Source organism: Trachemys scripta, chromosome 17, assembly GCF_013100865.1.
Source record: "Trachemys scripta elegans isolate TJP31775 chromosome 17, CAS_Tse_1.0, whole genome shotgun sequence".
NCBI classification, from domain to species: Eukaryota; Metazoa; Chordata; order Testudines; family Emydidae; genus Trachemys; species Trachemys scripta.
Genome location: NC_048314.1, coordinates 9,961,962 through 9,984,089, shown reverse-complemented (window position 1 = coordinate 9,984,089; position 22,128 = coordinate 9,961,962). Strand labels below are relative to the sequence as shown.

General features: G+C 46.1%; 1 protein-coding gene across 1 annotated transcript in view; it reads right to left on the bottom strand.

The window, feature by feature from the left end:
* PAPPA (pappalysin 1) overlaps positions 1-22,128 on the bottom strand; it is a 229,378-nt gene that overhangs the window by 11,278 nt on the left and 195,972 nt on the right. Inside the window, exons 20-21 of the mRNA XM_034793713.1 lie at positions 13,806-13,877; positions 7,231-7,329 (exon numbers count right to left, since the gene is read on the bottom strand). Coding sequence (XP_034649604.1) covers positions 7,231-7,329; positions 13,806-13,877 — 171 coding nt within the window. The remainder of the gene's footprint in view (positions 1-7,230; positions 7,330-13,805; positions 13,878-22,128) is intronic.

Here is a 22,128-nt window from a genome sequence, read left to right as displayed (position 1 = left end):
GCTGTATGTCGTGGGGTTACAGCATTTCTCATACCAGCCAAGAATTTGCTCTTAGGATAGACAATGTGGGCTGCAACCATCCCTCCTTTTAATTTATTGCTGTCTGGAAAAGAATCCCTTTGCTATTATGCAAACCAACTCTGAGCCCTGAAACGGCCACTCAACCAGCCATGACCAACAATGCCCTCACACGTCACACAACCACTTGCTAACCAGGACCAAACATAACAAGTAAGCAAGTTCACCCAAACGCCTGGGGGACACAGTGCACTTGGTGCGTGTACTAAACACTGAACCATTTCCAAACTAAGGAAGCAATGCTATTCATTGCATCCTTTGTTCCTTCATGCCCACCCTTTATTGAACCTCTAGCTAATTACAGTGCACAGGAACAGCTTGCCAGGGACACTGGAGGTGGCATGTCAGGGAGATCCACTCTTCTGGATAAGCGTAGTTTTCTCAGTTGCAGCTAGACCACTGGTTATGTGAGCTTTCTCATACCCACGTTCTAAACACTGCCAGTTAGGACTGTTGGCTTCAGGCAGAAGAGCAGGAATAGGAACAAGAAAGTGCCATGATTCAGAGATGATCAGATTTGGGTATTTACATCTCCAGAGTACTCATAGATTGTCATTTTTACTTTTGGCCACAGAAGATGGATAGGGATCCACTGGATCCCACTTTTGGGGTGGGATGGACACACTCATGGAAATCATTGCTGACACTACTGCACATTAAGGCAATATGTCTGCTCAAGGCCCTTTGCTTTATGTCCTGGTTTCTTGAGTGAAGAGGGTCAGATAAGTTTCCATGTGTTTTGGATAAACAAAACGTTGGATGAACCATGCCAGGTTCTCCATCCAGCACTAGGCCTCATTTGTTTTTCACTGAGCCACTTTGTGTTTTTCTCTCCACGGTGTGCACCTGTTTCAATGGAACATCAATCGGCTGAAGATTTGGCATTTTAAATGGACATTTGTGCCAGGATGATGTATACTTGGCATTAGGCAAAGTAGTTGATGTCTAACCTGAGCTCTGAAACTGTATGAGACAGATTCTCCTTTCAACTGCACTGGGGCTACCCCTTGCAATGAAGTGGAGTGGCAGGGATTTAAGTCAGAGGAGAATGTGGCACTGTAAATACAGTCCAGTTTTGCGGAATTTAAAGAGCTTGTTCTTCAGGGATAGATTTGCTTGAACAAGTTGCAGGGACTGGGATGCAGAATCTTTAACACAGAGTGTCCGTAATTATAGTTTAGAATAAAGTATGTGAGCAGGGCCCATTGAGAAATGGTTTCAATCTGCACAAGTTCTTTCTCGCCATGCTTGTCAAGCGAAAACTCATAAAATGGGAAGAAATGAGGAAAGTAGTGGAGGAGAAAGACAACTGGAGAGGAGAAATCTTGGGGGAAGGAAAAAAAACCCACCAACAACAGGGGAGTAGTTACACCATAAGGGGTTGTTAACGTTCCCCAGGGAATTTCTGGAGGATCTCTGAAATAAGTCCCCAGAGGACTCAAAAAGGGCAGATATAGTGCCAATCTATAAAAAGGGGAATAAGGACAACCCAGGAATTTACAGAGCAGTCTCCTTAACTTCAGTACCCGGAAAGATAATGGAGCAAATAATTAAGCAATCAATTTGCAGACACCTAGAAGATAATAAGGTGACAAGTAACAGTCAGCATGGATTTGTCAAGAACAAATCATGTCAAATCAATGTAATAGCTTTCTTTGACAGGGTAACAAGCCTTGTGGATAGGTGGGAAGCTGTAGAAGTGGTATATTTTGGCTTTAGTAAGGCTTTTGATATTGTATTGCATGGCATTCTCATAAACAAACTAGGGAAATACAACCTGGATGGAGCTACTGTCAGGTAGATGCATAACTGGTTGGAAAACCATTCCCAGAGAGTAGTTATCAGTGGTTCACAGTCAAACTGGAAGGACATATCAAGGGGCCCCACAGGGATCAGTTCTGGGTCTGGTTCTGTTCAATATCTTCATCAATGATTTAGATAATGGCATATAGAGTATACTCATAAAGTCTGTGGATGATACCAGGCTGGGAGAGGTTGCAAGTGTTTTGGAGGACAGGATTAAAAATCAAAATGATCTGGACAAACTGGAGAAATGGGCTGAAGTAAATAGGATGAAATTCAATAAGGACAAATACAAAGGACTCCACTTAGGAAAGAACAATCAATTGCACACATACAAAATGGGAAATGACTGCCGAGGAAGGAGTACTGCGGAAAGGGATCTGGGAATCACAAGCTAAATATGAGTCAAGAGTGTAATACTGTTGCAAAAAAAGCAAACATAATTCTGGGCTACATTAACAGGAGTGTTGTAAGCAAGACATGAGAAGTAATTCTTTCACTCTACTCCGCACTGATTAAACCTCAACTGGAGTATTGCGTCCGGTTCTGGGCGCCACATTTCAGGAAAGATGTGGGCAAACTGGAGAGGCTCTAGAGAAGAGCAACAAAAATGATGAAAGGTTTAGAAAACATGACCTGTGAGGGAAGATTGAAAATATTGGATTTGTTTAGTCTGGAGAAGAGAAGACGGAGAGGGGACATGATAACAGTTTTCAAGTACATAAAAGGTTGTTACAAGGAAGAGGGAGAAAAATTGTTCTCTTTAACCTGTGAGAATAGGACAAGCAGCAATGGGCTTAAATTGCACCAAGGAAGGTTTTGGTTGGACATTAGGAAAAACTTCCTGTCATGGTGGTTAAACTCTGGAATAAATTGTCTAGGGAGGTTTTCGAATCTCCACCATTGGAGATTTTTTAAGAGCAGGTTAGACAAACAACTGTCAGGGATGGTCTAGATAATACCTAGTCCTGTCTTGAATGCAGGGGCCTGGACAAGATGACCTCTTGAGGTCCCTTCCAGTCCTATGATTCTATACGATTCTATAAAATGAGGGGATAGGAAAGGAACAGACACTAAATCAAAGGAACCCTAATAGTGGGATTTGAGGCAATCTGCTCTTCGGGCTAAATCATGCATTATTGAAGGTGGGGCTGTTGTGTGCATTCGGCCTTACGTTTGAAAGGACGCCAACAACTTTAATGTTCTGTACAGAAAGATACAAATAACCCCAGCAAGATGGGCGTATGGGAAATTTCGATCAATTACTTGTGTTGCTCCTTTGTTGGCCTCTGGGGGCTAATTTCTCCCTCATCTCTACCCAGCCCTTTCTACTGACTCCAAAGAAGTTGCACACATGGAATTTGGGGCAGAATTTGGCCCTAACTTTTGCTGTCTGGGATCCCAGAATGCTATCGGCTTGGAATGTTACACCGACCGGCAGTCCTTCCAGACAACAGCCAGTCTAGAGATGTCCTGGGTAATTGCTTGCTTACTTTAACAATGTGCTGTATTTTTCTGAAACATGTTTTATAAATACCTTATTTCTGTGTGTTGTGGGATGCAAACAAGAAGCACTTTTATAGCACAGCTGGGCAAAGGGCAATCTGGCAATCTGTGCCAGGTCAGGAGGTTGCAGACATTAAAAAGAAATGGGATTTTATTTTGTCCTTAATGGAGGACCTTGTTCCCTCTGAATCCACAACAGAAGCCCTTTCTCCCTCAATGACATGCATTGTGGTGACCTTCCTTTGGCCAAGGAGAGCTGCGTGGCATTCCCTATGGAGTCCTTCAAAGCCACTCCGGGGTCATCCATAGCAGTGCAACATACCCTTTCCCTCAGGGGCTGACCATGCTGTCTGTACGTGTACCAGTCCCTACTAGACTAGAAACGGAACCTGAGTTTTAGGTGCACAGCCTTTGATTGTTAACTGCCAGGCCTGGCAGCTGGTTCCATAAAGGATGTTGCAGGAAGTGGTGTTGGTGATTCATTAGGTGGTGCTCTTCTCTCAGACTCTTTGCCTGGGCATGGTGTTGTGGGACACTGCAGCTGATCCAGGAATGCACAACATTTGTCTGACGAATGTATCCTTTTCCTGCTTACTAAATACCCATGACAGATCGTAATCGCCTCAAAAAATATTCACCTCAATATTACTGAATATCAAAATAGCAATTTTTCTACCTCCTCCATGCAGTTCTTTCGTGATTTATTTTAAACTCTGTGGACCGATGGTGAGCAGTTCTCAGCAAGTATTTGATATTGATTATTTCAGCTGAGTTGTGATTGGTCTGGTAAGTCATGTGGCATTGTTTCCATTCCTTGACTGGAGGAGCGCACAAGGCCACCTTGTGCTAATATACGTGTGCGCCAATTTAAAACTTGGTTTCCGTGAATCCTTGTGCATGCAAATTTGAAATTACCTTTCTGTGAGCTTTCATGCCAGTGTAACATGATGTGCGTGGACATTTGTGGAACGCGAACAGAAAAGGGGTCAATGTTCCAGGGACTTTTTGGTGGAACCTTTTATTTCTGTACGGCCCATTTCTATGTGGTTGCTTTGCAGCTGGAAATACCACTTTTTTGGGAAGAGACATAAAACCAAAGTTTTGACCATTTGTGGTCAATAAAGACCTCGGCATGACTGTTAACACCTGCAGCTTCAACCGGATATATTATGATTCTTTGCTTCCTTTTTTAAAACAAAATGTGGTGGTGGTGTGCACCGTTAAACACTCAGAGGTGACTGTATTGCAGTGGAGACCGTAAAATGTCTTGGGATCTTCGGGGATCAAAGGTGCTGTGCAAATACACAATATTTTATTAGTCCTCTTTTAAGAGCGTTGTGAGACCGCAGTGAGTGAGCCTGACACACCAGACAGCAGCGGTAGGTGTCTCCCTCAAATGCTTGAACACTTTCGAACAACTGCGTAGAAATACACCCTCATCTGGTACTGGAATTAAAAGAGATGGGTTTGCCCCTCCCTATGTCTCCTTCAGTTTTTGGCCTTTACACCCAAAATGTGTTTTAAGGCTGTGGCTTTTAAGTAGGTGGCAAATCGCGCTGGAAGGATTTGGTATGTGGAATATTTTTATGCATCTCTCTTTTCTCTCACCTTTCATTGTTTTTCCCTTAGGAATATCTCCTTTAACATTCCACTCATAATACTCTTCAAAGGAGGAGGCTGTATTTGAATAACTATGCCTAAAATCTGTTCTCCAGCCAAGGGCCCTTAGACCGGAAAACAACTAACTTCCCCATATGGCTGAGTGTCTGCATGGGAATTCAAACAGGTGTCTGTGAGCTGGTGGCCATTCCTTTGAACTGCATGAGACACACTGCTGGCCTCAAATGACCCTTTTCCTCTGAAACTTTTACATCATGCTATGTTCCTGGCTGTTAGATTATTATGCCATAAATTTAATAAACTAGGCACTGGCCATCTCACTTTTGAGTTGAAGATCCTAAGACTTGGTTCATTTTCTCATTTCTTTTGTGTGTTTTGTTTGGTTTCTGGGTTCTTGTTGTTGTGTTTTAAAAGTCTTTGAAAGCTGAGTGCATGTATCTGGAGAAAACACTTCATTTGAGGGGTTGGCCCTTGTGAATGATTAGGAAATATTGAGGATGGGATTTTCAAAAGCTCTCCGTGTTGGCCAACTCTCTTTCCATTGAAGATAATGGTAAAACTCCCACAGAAGCCAATGGGAACAGAGCCAGGCCAATGCATAGCAATTTGCAACCTCTCTTCCCTCCCACCTTAGTATCCTATATGGAATGAGTCTGGAGGTCTTAGTTCAGTTCCTTGTGGAGAGGTACCCCCTCTTAAACCTACAGCCACATTTGTTTGGCTATACCAGCAGATAGACCAATGACTGACTAGGCCCTGGAAACTGACCACCCTCTTACATCCCAAGAGGTGGCCCGTTCAGTTAAGGGTTGAGGGATATTAATCGGGAAGCAATTGCCCAGGATATCCTTGCTCATACCCATGCCGCTGCCCAGGCAATACGTGATTTGTGACTAAAGAGAGAACTTCCCTTGCCAGGGCTGCCCCTTTGACTGCACAGTTCACACAAATCATTTTAAAAACAGAACTATATCAAATATCTGAAAAGAGGCACAATTAGGAAAATTAAAGCACTACCCCCGCCCCTTCTCTGCTGCTACCAAGAGATGACATTAACCTCTCGCCAGTCATTGCTCACTGCCCCTTTCCAGTGGTCCCCGACGTACCAGAGACAGGTCACAGCACAGATTTGGTAGACATGTCTGAATGAACCAAAGGAAAGATGGAAAAAGACCCTGGTACTGAGGGCCAACTTAGAAAAGATTGTGCTCCCTACAGAGACATCCTCTTTGTCCTCCAGGTGTAGTATACAGACTGCCTTTCCTTAGACAGGTATGACTGGCCTTGAAACACACTAAGCCTAGCATACTTCCATCTAAGACTATGTCCTCACTACGGGGTGGGGGTGGGGTTGATTTAAGATACGCAAATTCAGCTACGCGAATAGCGTAGCTGAATTCGACCTATCGGAGCCGACTTACCCCGCTGTGAGGACAGCAGCAAAATCGACCTCCGCGGCTCCCCCATCGACGGCGCTTACTCCTACCTCCACTGGTGGAGTACAAGCGTCGATTCGGGGATCGATTGTCGCGTCCTGACAAGACGCGATAATTCGATCCCTGAGAGATCGATTTCTACCCGCTGATTCAGGCGGGTACTGTAGACGTAGCCTAAGTTACCTCCCTTGTTAGTATCAAGATTTTTGCCTTTCTGTCTCAACCACAAATCCCAAAGAAGAGGTAAAGAGCTGTGCAAAATTCAGTACGTAAGCGTGAACACGTGTGGCTAAATTCTCTGTCAGTCCCTTAGTGAGCAACCTTGGAATCGACACTGTATGCAGCAGATCCTCCTTTCAGTGTGCCTATCTGTAATTCCCACAAGAGTCAGGGTCAGAACTGACGTCGGACTGCTTTACTGATGACATGCCAAACCAGTCTCGAGGGGGAGCCAGCAGTTGTCTGCAAAGAAGCCAGGGAACCACTGGTTTAGAACAAGAAAGAAGGAGGTAAAGCAGTATCCCTATGTAACAACATGTGCTGTATGGGCCTAAGGCAGGCTATGATGGGAAACACATAGGCACATCAAAGGAGAATGAGAGCACCTTCAAATGAACCAGCAGAAATTCAGTGCCTTTGGTGGGACAATGTTCATTGCCCCTTGAAATGTTTGTGCAGCTGAAGATCTCTCCACATCCTGGATCTCCAGCTGGACACCAATTACTGTCCAAGCCTGAGCCTGCATTGTTGGGGAGCTCTGGGTGAGAGAGGGGGCAGGCAGACCTACCTTTTTGGTCTTGACCGTTGAGGTGCAGCAGTCCCCACCATCATAGTTGCAGAAGGCTCGGTTATTGATGGCATCACAGTAGTTGTCCCCCATGAAAGGCTGAAAAATAAACAGCATGAAGAGGCTGAGAATATGGATACAGTCCTCAGTGAGGGATCTGGCACTACTGTTGGTAGTGCCAGACACTTCCTCTGTAAAAGTCATGGCCATGTTCATAAGTATTCTAAAAAGACACCACGCAGCAGCTTAGACCCAGACTTTTATTACTGTTGCAAATTTAAATATTCCTTTGCAATGTTGGACACCCAAACACAACAACACTGTACCTGTGCAGGAAAATCTGGAAGTAAAATTGACTGGTCTAGTTTTACCTTCCAAATGAGCTATGTGCAAAGAGCAAACAAAAAGCATAACTGGTGGGAAGAAAATTAGAATTGTTGGGCAAGATGTCTACTTGATGTAAATTGGCTTAACACCATCGTCTCTCGTTGAGCTATTGTGATTTACACGAGCACTGGCTTTGGGCCATAAAAGCTTTTTTTGTTTTAATTATTTAATATGCTAACAGTTATACAGGCAAGGGATTTTTTTTTAAAAAAAGATATGATTTTATTTTAACAAGGTCACTTTAAAAATATGTAATATTTGGCTAATCGCCCAATAAACCTGCCAATTCATTTACTTACGCTACACACCTTTCAACACTAGAAAGCTATCAATAAGGACTTTTGGAGGAGAATGCCTTTTACCTCCATTGGAATACACAAGAATGGGGGGGCTGTTTGGAGGGACAGAATGGGAAAGATAATACATATTTTGCTTTGGTAAGAACATTCTCGGTTGAATCATCTGGGGGGGCTCAAACCTAGACATCTGTATTTAAAACCATGTGCCTCTACTGCTTGAGCTAAAAGACCAGGTCTACCAGTTCAGCTGCAGTAGTAGACTCATAAAACTGTCATACATGCCACTAGAAGGCGACAAAGAGTCACACTGCATTAGCCTGGGTTACACTTTAAAAAGCTAAAAATAAAAGTCAAGGAAATCCTCTTCTTGTAGCCTTTACTCAGGTAAAGCTCCCATTGCGATCAATGCAGGATCATATTATCACTGGCTTAGTACACTGCCTCCCCATGGCCTGGGATAATGGGAAAGACTGCTCAATCCCATATATAGTATAGGGGACTCCATACAGCATGTTTCCTCCATATCCCTAATGCTGGAGAACCACGGCCTGGCCCATTCTTGGATAAAGCCCTACATATTGGAAGGCTCATTCTCTGTGCAGATGACATGTTTTATGCAGTAGCCCACAACCAATAGCATGGTAAAGATTTCGATGGGGATGCTGTGACACTATGAATGAACGATGATGAAGAAGGTTTCTATTGACACACAGGGGTCCTGGCAATTAGCAATGATGGGAAAGAAAAGGCAGAAAAAAGGCACGTCAGTAATAATGGCTTCTGGTAAATCATTACATCATTTCAAAGTCTGCCTGAGTAAGAATGCTTCTTAAATAGCAGAGGAGTTGGTACCCAATGGATCATCAGCACATGACTGGCATTTCTTAATGGTGCCTGGATGTTGTTTAGCTCTCTCGAGAGAGCAGAAGTGCCTAGCCAGCTTCGATGAAAGTAATGCGCAAGATTGCTTATGACAACCAAAGCACTGACAGTGGGATGCTTTTCATTAGGGAACATTTAGCCAGAAAGCGATTACATTTTCAGGGAGCTGTTGCCCTCCGGGGTCTGGCATCTATCTGCAAAAGAAAACAAATGGTTACCTACCTGTAACTGAGCTATGATGCAGAGGTGCATTCTATGTGGGTGTGCGCACCCCGCACACTGAAGCCAGACAACTTTGCCTAGCAGCACCTAGAGGGCAGGCGCTTGCGTCTTGTGGCCATAGCTCTGCCCCTGGCCATCTGAAGGCGACACCGCCCTGCCCCCTCTGGACATCGGAAGTGCAGACTCCGACGCAGGGGGGATGGAGGGCGGGTCTGCATCACATCTCGAAGAACAAGCACGACAGGTAGGCAATTGTTTTTTCTTCTTTGAGTAGATGCAGCCGTATATTCTGTGTGGGCGACTCACACACAGTACTTGCAGGAGGTGGGGCTCGGATCCTGTTTAAAGATCCAGGACTGCCTTCGTGACGTTTGCAGCTGATCTGGATGCAGCCGGAATGGCATAGTGGTTTGGAAAAGTACGTGCAGAGGACCAAGTGGCTGCCCTGCACATGTCCAGTATAGGAATGTCATTTAGAAATGCCACTGATGTTGCCTGAGCTCTCAGGGAATGAGGTTGTACCCCTTGATAAGGGATAGCCTAGGCTACTTTGTATGCGGTCACGATACAGGAAGTTATCCACTTGGAGACCGTCTCTGAAGAGACTGCTCGACCCTTCGTTCGGTCTGCACATGAAACAAATAGACGCGGTGAGGAACAGAAAGGTTTTGTTCTGTCCAGATAAAACACTAGACATCACCTGACATCCAAAGTGTGGAGACGCTTCTCCTCTAGGGTTGAATGTGGCCTAGGGAAGAACACTGGTATATATAGAACTTGGTTCAAATGAAACTGGGAAACCACCGTAGATAAAAACGTAGGGTGCAGCCACAGGGTCACTTTGTCTTTGGAAGATTGCATGTAAGGAGGCTCTGCCATTAAAACTTGCACGCTCTCTTTGCGGATGTTGTCGCCACAAGTAAGGCAGTTTTCTGACATGGAAGGGAGAAAGAAGAAGTTGCCAATGGTTTGGACGGAAGCAGCTAAACCAGTATTAAGGTCCCACAAAGGAACCGGCTCTTTTAACTGGTGGATGGAGGCGAGTGACTGCTTTCAAGAAACTCGCTGCCATGGGGTTTGAAAGCCCCACTTCCCATGGATAGATGGATGAAATGCCGAAATCACTGCCAGGTGGACTCTCAATGAGCTAAGCGTAAGGCCAGAAGACTGAAGGTGTAACAGGTACTCCAATACGTCCTGGATACTAGCCTACATTGGTTGAACTCCCCAGGCTAATGACCATACTGAGAACCACTTCCGCTTGGCCGAATAGGACACTCTGATGCAGGGCTTCCTACTGTTAAGCATGACCTGCTGGACAGCCGCTGAACATCGCTCTTCCTCCTCATCTAACGAGGCACCATCCATGTTATGAGATGCAGGAAGCTGAGTGCTGGGTGCAAAACTTGGCCATGATTATGAGTCAGGAGGTCAGGGTGAAGAGGAAGGGATATGGGACGGTGGAACGATAACGCAAGGAGGTTGGAGAACCAACGGTGTCTCAGCCACACAGAAACAATCAAAATGAGCCTGGCATGATCCAATTTTAGCTTGAGAATGACCTGTGGGATGATTGGAATTGGAGGAAAGGCATACAGCAGCGCCAATTCTCAGCTCAAGTGAAAAGCTTCGGTCATGGAGCCTGGACTGAGATCCCTTTAGGAATAAAACAGCTGGAATTTCTTGTTTAATCTTTCAACTGTTGGGATGCCCCAGTCTGCAAAGATGGACTGCAGGATGCTGGTCTTCAGAGACCACTTGTGATTCAGGAAGAAATTCATGCTGAGGTGATCCACCAAGTGATTGTGGATCCCAGACAAGTGACTGGCCATGGGGTAATGTTTTCAATAATGCAAAACTGCCAAAACCGCAGTGCCTCCTGACAAAGCATGTTGGAGTGCCCTCTCCTTTGCCAGTCCACACATCGCAGTGGTACTGTCGGTGAGTATGAGAACTGCTGAGCCCCTGATGTGATCTTGGAAGGTCTGACAAGCATTGTAGATGGCACGAAGTTCCAGGACAGTGATATGTAGAGAAGCTTCCTGTTCTGACAACAGGCCTTGAAACTTCAGTGACTCCAGATGCACTCCCCAACCTATTAAGGAGGCATTGATTCTGGTCTGCATCACATCATTGATTCTGGTCTGCATCTGGAGACCAAGCAAAGGGAACACCTTGGCACATGTTGTCCTGAATTGTCCACTACCACAAGGAATCTACGATTGGCAGAGGAAGATGGACCAATCTGTCCAAGGGACGATGGTGCAGATGGTAGACCAACTTCAACCACATTTGAAGAGGACAAAGGCCGCAGCCTGCCTGGCATATTAGACTACTTGTGTGCATGGTGTACTGGTAGTGCTGGTCTACCATGACAAACCGGAGAAAGCTTCTGTGTCTCAGGAGAATTGCTACATGAAAAGAAACATCCTGAAGGTCCAGGGCAACGAACCAGCCATTGTGATTTAAGGCGTGGAGGATTGTTGCCTGGGTGATCATATGGAATCTCATGTATCTGATGTATTTACTGAGGTCACGGAGGTCAAGGATAGGTCTCATCCCTCCCTTGGACTTGGGAACCAGGAAATAGAAGGAGTACAATCCCTGTCCCCAGTGCTGCAGTGGGACCTCCTCTACAACCCCCAGGGACAGTAGAGACTGAAACGGCTCGAGGAGCAGTGTCTCCTGAGAGGGATGCTTGAAGAGGGACAGGGTAGTGGGTGGGGCAGAGGGATGGAAAGGAATTGTATGGCATAACCCAATCTGATGGTGTTTAGGCCTCTGTTGTCTGTTGTAATTGAGTCCCAAACACAGTAAAAATGGGCCAGCTGTCCCCAAACAAGGGTGACGGGGAAGGAGAGGTTACCACTGGATTGCTGCCTTGGCCACATGAGTCAAAGGCACTTGCTAGACACCAGGCAGTGGGAGGTGGCTGGCTAACCCCAGAACCAGAGGACCTCCTCCTTTGGATCTGTGGCGCTTTCTGGAGTAGTCCCATTGTCGCACAGGAAGGGAGGACTGTCCAAAAAATGCTGTGAGTGGTATTGTTTATGTGACGTCTCCTCACAGCCTCCTACAAAGGAACCATTCTTGTACCACAGCATCCGGACAGAAGACCCCCATAGGATGGGGGAGAATGACTCTGACCAGGATCTTGAAGAATCCCAGAGTTTCTATGGTGGCAATGGGGAAGCCAGCCCCGATGGGGGCAAACAACTGTTCAGTTTAGTTTGAAGTCCAGAAGGAGGCAGCATCAGTGCCGAAGAGGAGTAGGACATTGGCACCAGTGGCACCAAATGAGAGATATTCCCAACCAGTACTGGGGGAGGCATTGGCACTGAGGCTGGTACTGAACGTGATGATGGGATTTGCTTCCAGGACAGTGATGGTGCTGAAGGATGTCCCAGCACTGAGGAGGTCTTTGGTGCCGGGCCTGGCCTCGATTTCATAGACTGCAGCCCAGGAGGTGCAAGCTATGGTGCCGATGTCCCCATCGGCTCTATGACACACAGAGAGGTGCCCAGTGCTGCTTTTACACAAAATTTGTCAAGACCTTTACAACTGTTCAAGGAAGCAGCCAATAGACATTTCATACTTCCTGATAATCATTAATTGCTAATGGCACATGCGACTGAAAAGCCAGAACCAAGCCTTAAACTGCCTTGATTTGCTCAAAAATGGGCCGAGAGTCAATGGGGAGGTTTGTTAACCTTTCAGTATATCCGGGCAGAGGGCTGAGTGTGTGATGAAATCAGAAGAGTTTAATATGTTTTTTAGGTTTCATTGGAAACGCTTTCCATGGCTCTAGACCTGATTAGATGCTTATTCAGATACAATGGGTAGGAGATGCTAAGAATGCCTTGATTTGAACTGTTTGCTGGGTGGGGAAGGACCTTGATGCATAAGTCCTTCATTAGCAGGATGAGTTCAGTGCCCAGAAAACCTGTCTGGCAGGGTTCATCAACACAGTTTCCTTTAGGAGGCAAAACTTTGGCTTGGAGGGGCCACTTGGTGGGTTTTGACTATCAGCGGCCATTTTTCCTGTTGTATTCAGTGCCAGGGTGAGGTTGATGTGTGTCCGGTTTTTGAACTCAGAAAATAATTCAGGCTGGGAATTCCAATGAAGCCTAAAGGTGTTAGCTCCCCAATTCCTATTGTATTTCAATGACAGTTGTGTTCCTAACTCCATAAGCCCCTTTGAAACATCCCAATCTCAGTATTTTAAAAGTCCCCATCTCCAGTCCTCCTTCCTCCCACCATTTCCCAGTCACTCCTGCTCCAGTTCCACATCTGGGTCATTCTTGTTCCCTTTCTCTTTCCTAATGTTTATCTCTTCTCCAAGGTTCAGGGGAGAAGGGGTGCCCTGGACTTTCAGAGAGTTCAATTTCTAGTCAGACAGAGCAACCTTAAACCCCTTCAAAATCAAGGCAAACAACTGGAGGCTTTTGTGACTGTCCAGTGATGTCTCGCCAAATCCCGAGAACGCCCAAGTGAAGGGAATCAAGGCCTGTTTAGTAGCCAAGAGTTGTCCACCTTAGTTAGACACTGTAAGGCTCGTCCAATCATCAGCTGTCATTGAGCACTGCTCTGCACGAGAAAAATGACCTTTTCTTGCCAATAGGTGTCAGAACTGGTACAGCTGAAGACCATTTAACTGCAAGTAAAGACAAGGCCAAACCGGATTTGGCCATTCCTCAGAAGCAGAGATTTAAAACCGATTCATCTGCACCAACCTCCCTAGGAAACCAAACTGGATGGGTTTAGTTAATTAATGCTAATGCTCACATCGCAGGCTTTGATGCAGTGAATCAGCGCTGGGTGTGGATACCACTTGAGTCCTGCTGTGCAGACAACGCTCTGGAGAAGGAGAGAAAAAGAAATGGGCTAAGACAAAGAAATCACTGTGCACAAAGCGAATGTGCTTGCATATATGCCCCCCACCCCACCAAACTCTCCCGAGTAGTTCCGTTCCTAACACCTTTTGTATTTTCAGGATCTGGGAGTCCTCCAAGTATTTACAAGACGTGTTGGACTTGACACTTGCAACAACAGAATGTTTGGGATTAAAATAGTATTTACGGTTCTCCTGAAATGTCATGTTCAATATTTCACTCATGGTGGGGAGATGTGGCAGGGAAAGGGAAAGGCAGCATCCAGGCTCTAGCTCTGGGGCGTGTGGGGGAGACATTTCAGAATGGCTTTAGGGGGCTTCTTTGCCGCCACCTAGGGTGACCAGACAGCAAATGTGAAAAATGGGGACAGGGCATGGGGGGCAATGGGAGCCTATATAAGAAAAAGACCCCAAAATTGGGACTGTCCCTATAAAATTGAGACATCTGGTCACCCTACCGCCACCAGGCACCACTTTTTATGGCTGCCTATCCTCCCCATGCTGCATGAGGAGATTGCTGGGGTGAGTGCTGGGGATGGAAAAAGGCTCTTATGGAAAAACGTCTTTTAGAATTGAATAGAAAATGGAAATCTTTCTATAAGTCTTTTGCACCCTCATATAGATTTTAAATAGCACCGTATCCCCACAAGCCCACTCAAAATAACCCATAAAAAATACTATATCCGCTATTCCATTTAGAGTCATTTCAATAGAACCCTATTGATTTCAGCTTCATCAAATATTACATGATTTTTCCATAAGGCAAAGCTGGGAAGGACGAGTCATGGGCAAAACACAGATATTTCAAAAAAGTCTTCAAACCCGATAGGTCTGCAGAAGGGAGTGGGAGAGCTCATGAGAGCAAGTCTATTTCTGGTGACACTCTCACTTCGAGTCCCCAGTCGTCACAGAGGCATTGCCTTCATTAGGAAAAAAGGTACATTCTTACCTCATGTTAACTAACATGGGGTACAATACCAGTGAAGACATGAGGCCTTCCCCAGAGTCTTTACCTTGACCGGCTAATCTGTGTAAAACTACAGTCTGCCTTGTCTTCACTTGGGTTTTACCTCATGTTAGTTACCACGTCTCAGCTACCATGAGGTAAGAACACACTTTTTTTCCTAGTGGAGGCACACGCAGCATGGTAATGGTACCTACAAACATGGACGCTAAAGGAAAAAGATGATTACGCCAAACTCTTTCAAATATCAAGAAATGGTTGAGGGTTTGGATAGTCTTTGGGTGGAGAGAAGAGGAGGGAAAGTCCAGAGGAATCAAAGAGGATTATTATTTTATCTAAACCAATTCTTCCCAACCTAAGAAAGACCCTACCAGAAGCGAGCTTAGTAAGGAGTACTGCGTGGACTGCATGACTACTATCTCTATGCTGCCTTCTGAGCCTCACCCTCCCTGAACGTCCATCCGTCACAACACTCATTTCAGAAGGTCCGTTTCCTTTACAGAGGAGGGAACAATCATATTAAGATAACAACGGTGACACAACGGCTGGTTTTGTGAGGCGTGCCAAGGGGCATTTGCCAAACAGTCGGAATTGTGGTAGAGGCTTAGGAAAGAAAGGAATGAACATTTAGAAGGGACGGTGGAATGAGCCATCCCTCCCCCTATTTATCTGAGGCCTAATTTAATCCGTCTGCAGGGGAACCTCAGCATGTTTGTACAGTTTCTGTCATTTGAGGCTTACCTGACGTGCGCTAGGAAAAAGGACTTTTATACTATCAGCACAGGGCTGTTTATCTTTCCGACACCCTCGGATTTTCCACTATTAGTCAGGCCTGGCCTGCCCCACCTGTCTCACAACAGGGCCCGTCTATGTGAGAGGAGAAGAGGCTGGGGAAGCTGGCGGGGGAGGAGGGAGAAACCAATGTTGTTTATCCCATCAGCGAGGGAGACCGCAAGGCGCAGGGGCCCCACAGCATCGAGTTTGCTCCCAATGAGCTCTTGATAGACATCTGGAAATTTCAAGGCCGCCACAAATGGTAAGACATTTTTTTCCTTTTATTTACTGCGCTTCAGGGCAAAAAAGAGAAAACTTTTTTAGGTTTCAAAACATATAAAACTAGGGATTGCGGAGAGGCAAGGACTGGCTCCAGGAGCTTTTGAACCCAGGGCTAAACTGAAGGAGAACTGAAGAAAAATACAGGCCTTTCCCTTCTCCATGCCCAGACCCATCCAAATAATGCGAGAAAAATAACTGCGTTTCCAAAGAACTTCCTCTGCTCCCTGGGGCACCAACATTACAACAAAAAACAAAAAAACATTTGCTGCCAATATACGTGACTGAGTATGTGAATTTGGAGCTGGAGAAAGGGACTGGCTTGACAGTCCTGGAAAGGGAAGGACTGTGTTTATCCACAGAAGAGGTCAAGCACTCGCAGCAGCAGGGCAAGCACCCAATCACCATGTCTTGTTGATATGCACCAGCCCTGACCGGGAGAATTCTCTCGACGGCCCCTTCAGTCCTCTGTCTCTCTGTTGAGACTGACGGTTAATACAGCCTGAGAACTGCCCTAAGAGCACCAAACCTATCCCACATGACCACAGTGAGCAGTCACCTAATGGATCCAACCGCCTGGGCTGGATTCACACTAACTGCTTAGAGGTGATCGACTCCATATCCCATTACAAACAGTCCTAGCAAGAAGTCAACTAAAAGGAAGAATTAAAACACTGGCAGTGATAGGACAGTGGATGGTTTCCAGAAAACACCTCTGGGAAAATGGAGATGGGCTGAAGTGGATATCCAGTGTGAACAAACTCCACCTCCAGGCTCCACCCCAGCAAAGGCAGATGTCCATCTACAGTTGCTCAAACTTTGCAAAACTGAGGTTCATATGAACCATTTGCCAGGAGCATCTAATTGCATAAAAACATAGATACTACTTAAAATTCCAAATCAATGCACATTGCCATAACATTTGTTTACTGTGCTTTAGTGAGGGAACAACAATTCTAGTAAAGACTGAGCATAGGACACCACTCAAGTGGACAGACAAGACTGGGGTGCTTCAGGGAGGCGGCGTTTAAATAAAGGGGGAGGAAACTTGTTCTCAGTAAGTTTGGAGGCAACTTTGGAGAAGCCTCTTCTTCAGAAAGGCTGTTGCCAAGTAAGGTTGGTTCTCTTTAGAGGATCTATTGGTTATTTTTGCTGAGCTCACCAGTAGAGCCAGGAGAAAAACGGATTTGTCAGTTCACTGGCAATTCTGAAAAACTTAAAAAAAATCATTTTGGTTCAATCTGATTTTTTTTTTTTTTAAATTTTGATGAAACGACAATCCAGAAAAAAATCATTTCAGATTGAACAAAACATTTCATTCAGCCATACTGACATGTTTCAACCATTCTAAAACATTTTACATGAAAAAAACAAGATTCAATGAAATTTATGAACAAAAAGTAATTTTGAATGGAAAAGTCAAAACCTGTTGATTTGGGGGGAATTTTTCCCCCCTGTTGTTTTTTGACCAAAACAATTCAGTGAAAACAACATGAATTTGTGAAACGTGTATGTGTCTCCAAATCTGCATTTTTCACCCCGGAAAAAAGGAGTGTGAAAAATTTCTCCCAGCTCTACTCATCTGAATTAAACCACATCAGCTGTTCGGCTTTGTCTTCTCCCTGTAGCTATATACACAAGGTGATATCCACCCCCTAGCCAATTGGCTAGCAAAATGTCTATGACCCATGTAAGCCCCAACTGTTAAATGGTAGATAGGTTTTGTGCTGGCCCTTAGCCTGGGGGGCAATTTCACCCCGAGGGAGGGAATGCAGCCACTGGCCACATTGCCATACTGTAGAACCCTGTAGGATGCCTTTGGGCTAATTAGCCCTGTATTAAATTAATTAGGACCTGACCAGGGGCTTTTGAGCTGTGACTGGAGGGGGACATGAAGGGTCCATATTACAGTGAGAGGCTTGGGGGAGGGGGTGGGGTTCATGTCGTAGCAGCTGCTCTGCCAACCTTTCTGCTGGCTGGTTTGGGGAGGTGGGACTCTAAACCCACCCATACCACACTTTTCCCTTCTCCGCGTTAGTGAGGGAATGGCCAAGAGAGCAGGGTCTGGGGCAAGGCAAGCATGGGACTGCACCCAGATCCTGAACAAGGGGTGTTGTGTGTGTGTGTGTGTGTGTGTGTAGGGCATTTTCACCTCCCACAACCCTCCTCAGACATGCACAGTCCAAACTCACTCAGAAACCAGCTGGTGCAGTAGAACATACAAAATTGCTACTTGCCCAAAGCACAGTCCACCTGTGATCTGCATTGGTTCCAGGTGCTCTTTAAGGTGGTGGGTTTAATAACTGGGAGCTTTATGTGGGCTCAGTCCTGGTGACTTCAGAGACCGGCTCTCTCCCAGTGTGATACCTTGGCAGATGAGATCATTGGAGCTGCTCCCACTAACCCCTGGCACTGCTAATATGCAGGAGGCTGAGAGCAGAACCCTCCCAGAGAAAGGCCCTCAGCTATGGACTTGGCTTTTCTTGCTGGTTTGCCAAAGCCTGAATTCCCAATGCAAGGCTAGCTTGTTCCCCTCAAGGCTTTTCCTCGTGGGTGAGGCAGCGGCGGGAGGAATGGCTTGATGGGAGAGTTCTGTCTGTATGGAAATAGGGGTGGTTTTGATTTGCGGCCATTGGTCCTAACGGTGGTGGCTCTAATGAATACACGGGCACTCGCGGCACTGCATGGGCCACCTGAAGTAAATAAATACGGATACCGAGCAGAGGAGGAATGGGAGATCCACCCCTGGAGCCTGGCTTGCAGATGTGACCCCATGGTATTTACGGGGTGAGGACAAGACCAAGGCAAATTTACAAGGCTGCCTGGCAAGGCATGAATCTGAGGGCTGCTGAGCTGCAAAAGCAGATACAAGAGGGGGTCATCAGGGAGGCATGTCAATGGAATGGCTTGGGGCTCATGTCAGTGCCCGGGAATGAGCTTAGGTTACAGTCATTATCGTAATACAAAGGTACATAGGTTAAGAGCGCGTTGGGCAATTCCATTCTCCCTATGGCCCATGAAGGAAGGGGATGTACCGGGGGATTCATAGATTCAGTTTCCAAGGCCAGGTGGATCACCATGACCATCGAACCCGGCCCCTTGCATGCACAAGCCACAGAACTTCTCCCAGAAGCTGGAGTAAAGCACATCTTTCAGAAAAATATTAAATCTTGTTTTAGGGTGTGTCTGCACTGCACACAAAGGCTGGCTCTCTGGGATCTGAGCTTGTGGACTTGGGGTTTCCAAGCCCATGCTTGAGCGTCCATGTAACCTCGGCTTACAATTGCTAGACCCGGATCTCACAGCTGTGCTACCATGTCCATACCGCACTATGCAGACCTTCAGACTCCAGTCTGCAGCTTGCTCTGCGTCTACACTACAAAATGACAGGGCTGGACCCAAGTCACAGCAGGGCTTGGGCTCTGATCCACCCCCACAGCAAGGTCCTAGGACCCGGGTCTTGAGTGCCTGCTAACCTTAGTTAGACAATTTGTGAGTAGACGGAATCTGCCTACACTGCAAAGACCCCAAGGGATGGTCTGGCCACAACCTCCCTAGGTAAACCATTCCAGTGTTTCACAGCAGGTGGGGTTTGGAGAGGGAAGTGAATGTGTCATTTTCTTTTTCCTTTTTTTTTTCCTCTTCAAATTCTGGAACTGATCTGAAATGATCAAACTCTGAGCACAGACTGGCCTCAGGGCCGAACACTAACACTGCTCGCTTGCAAAAGTTACCCCTTTCTTAGCTGCAGGCCTTCCAGAATTATGCAGAGACTGACACCGAGTGATGAGATGGAAAGATGTTTTCTAAGAGCAATCCCCTAGTTGATCCAACCAGAACCTGCTCTAGGGAGATGCTCCATCCTCTCCATTTCCAAAGAGGTCTGTTTGTTGAAGCTTCAGAGGGGATTAATTTTCACTTGGTACTCACAATATTCTACCCACCTTTTAACATAGTTTTAGAAACTCAACCCTTTAATCTGCTATTTACAAACCAATCCTTTTTGGTGTGTGTGTGGGGGGTCAAACTCCTAACCAGTCGCAATCTAAAGATCTTCGCTGTAGGGGCAAAATGAACCCAGATTTTCCACTGTGCTCCTGGAAACCATCAATCCCCCCCTAAATCTCACTCCCCTGTTCTCCCCCTTTACTACCATTTCCCCCCCTGCTGCCTAATGAGCCCTCCAGAGACCCTCAAGCATCCACACTGCATTGTAAACCTGGGCTTACAATTGCCCATTACAGCTCCCTCCGAGACCCGGCATCAATAAATGAGGGCAGCGCAGCAGAGATTGGGAGGGAAGCTGTGGTTTTATTTCACCATGAATTACAAAACCTCTTTGAACTCCAGAGCTCAGGACAGAGCCAGTGAGAAATAGCCTCTAATACAGAGATAGGTTTTTACGGATTTGCATTTCACACCAGCAACTTGGCAAAGCCTAGGCCGGGGCAGTAGTAATCAGAGAGTATGGAGTGAATGAGGAGATCACAGGGACAGCTTGCGATTGTGTCAGCTCCCAGGAGTGTTTCTATTGTTCTGTCTGCCTGTTTGTGTGCAGCACACGAGCACAGCCCGGCCAGAATTTTCAGAAGGGCTGAGCACCCACACTCAGGGCCACATTTTCAAAGGCACATGTAGGCACCTAAAAAGACGGATTGTCAAATACACTCAGCATGCTGGTTGTCTGGTGGGTGCTTAGCCCTTTCGAAAATCTGGCCCTGGCTATGTAAAATGCAGATTTCCCACAGAGCTCAGGGCCAGACTTTCAAGTACTCAGCACCCACTATTGGGGAGACATTTAAAAAAAAATGGTTTCCAATTTAGGCATGAAAAAGGGGCCAGATTTTCAAAAATGCTCTGCACCCACCCTGCACCCGAGGGGCTAAGTGCTTTTGAAAATCTGGCACATAGGGTGCATTTCTGTGTTTCTATGCCTGCGCTAACCTGTATAAGCGAGTGTGCGTATGTAAGTGCCTATTTACGTGGGTTTCTATGCAGGAGCTTATATTTCATAGAATCATAGAATCATAGAATATCAGGGTTGGAAGGGACCTCAAGAGGTCATCTAGTCCAACCCCCTGCTCAAAGCAGGACCAATTCCCAACTAAATCATCCCAGCCAGGGCTTTGTCAAGCCGGGCCTTAAAAACCTCCAAGGAAGGAGACTCCACCACCTCCCTAGGTAACGCATTCCAGTGTTTCACCACCCTCCTAGTGAAATAGTTTTTCCTAATATCCAATATTTACGTATGTATACGTAGCCTGAGTGTGGTTTTGGATGAATGTGTGTACTTGTTTGTCTAACCTACACACGTGCATATGTGTGTGTGTTTCCAACGGTGGTTGAATGTGTGTGTAAAGGCGCACTATTTGGGTAGGTGTGTTTATGGGTGACTGTAAATATGTATTCGTGTACATCTGTGAGTGTTTATTTGTGTGTGTGCATCTGCAGGTACATGCTTGTAAGTGTGCCAACCAATGTCCACCTGAGTGTGTTTTCATGGGTACATATAAGGCTGTGTGCATGATACGAGCGTTTGGCCTGTGTGTGGATCTGAGTGTGTGCCTTTGCAGAGTGCAGAAGGAGAGAGCGGTGACCTCTGAAATGGATGCTGTGCTGAGCAGACAGACATCTGTCACATGGGGATGTAGGAGAATCAGTTGCCTCAGCCAATTTGGGAAATTATATACGCACCATATCAGGTTCTTCTGCTGCCCGAACACGGACAGGTCCCCACCACCCAATGTGCACAGAAAACCGAAGAGTAGTAAGAATTTAAAACCTGCCCTGTGCAGTTTTTCTTGTTCCCCTTTGCTTTCTCATACAGTAGGTACGTAAGAGCATTGCCCACGGTGCTGGTGCAAGGGTGAAAGTCCCACCAGATCAGAACGGTTAGGAGCTGTGTGGATCAGAGGGCAAGGATGTGGTCCCTTTAACTCAAGGTGGAATGCCTAGAGGATGTTGCACTGGGAAACCGCAGAGTTAAGTGAGCCCTGCTACAGCAAAGTAAAGGGGCCACGGGGTAAACAAGAATCAGGTTTGGAGCCCCTATTGATGACAACCTTCTCCAAGGAGGGAAGACGTCTCGCCACACAGATGGGTATGAAATATTGCCGCTCCTCGGACAGTGCTATCCCTACATCCCTAAATTCTGCTTTCTGGGTCAAGCTGCATGTTCACCTACGCTGGAGGAACATGAA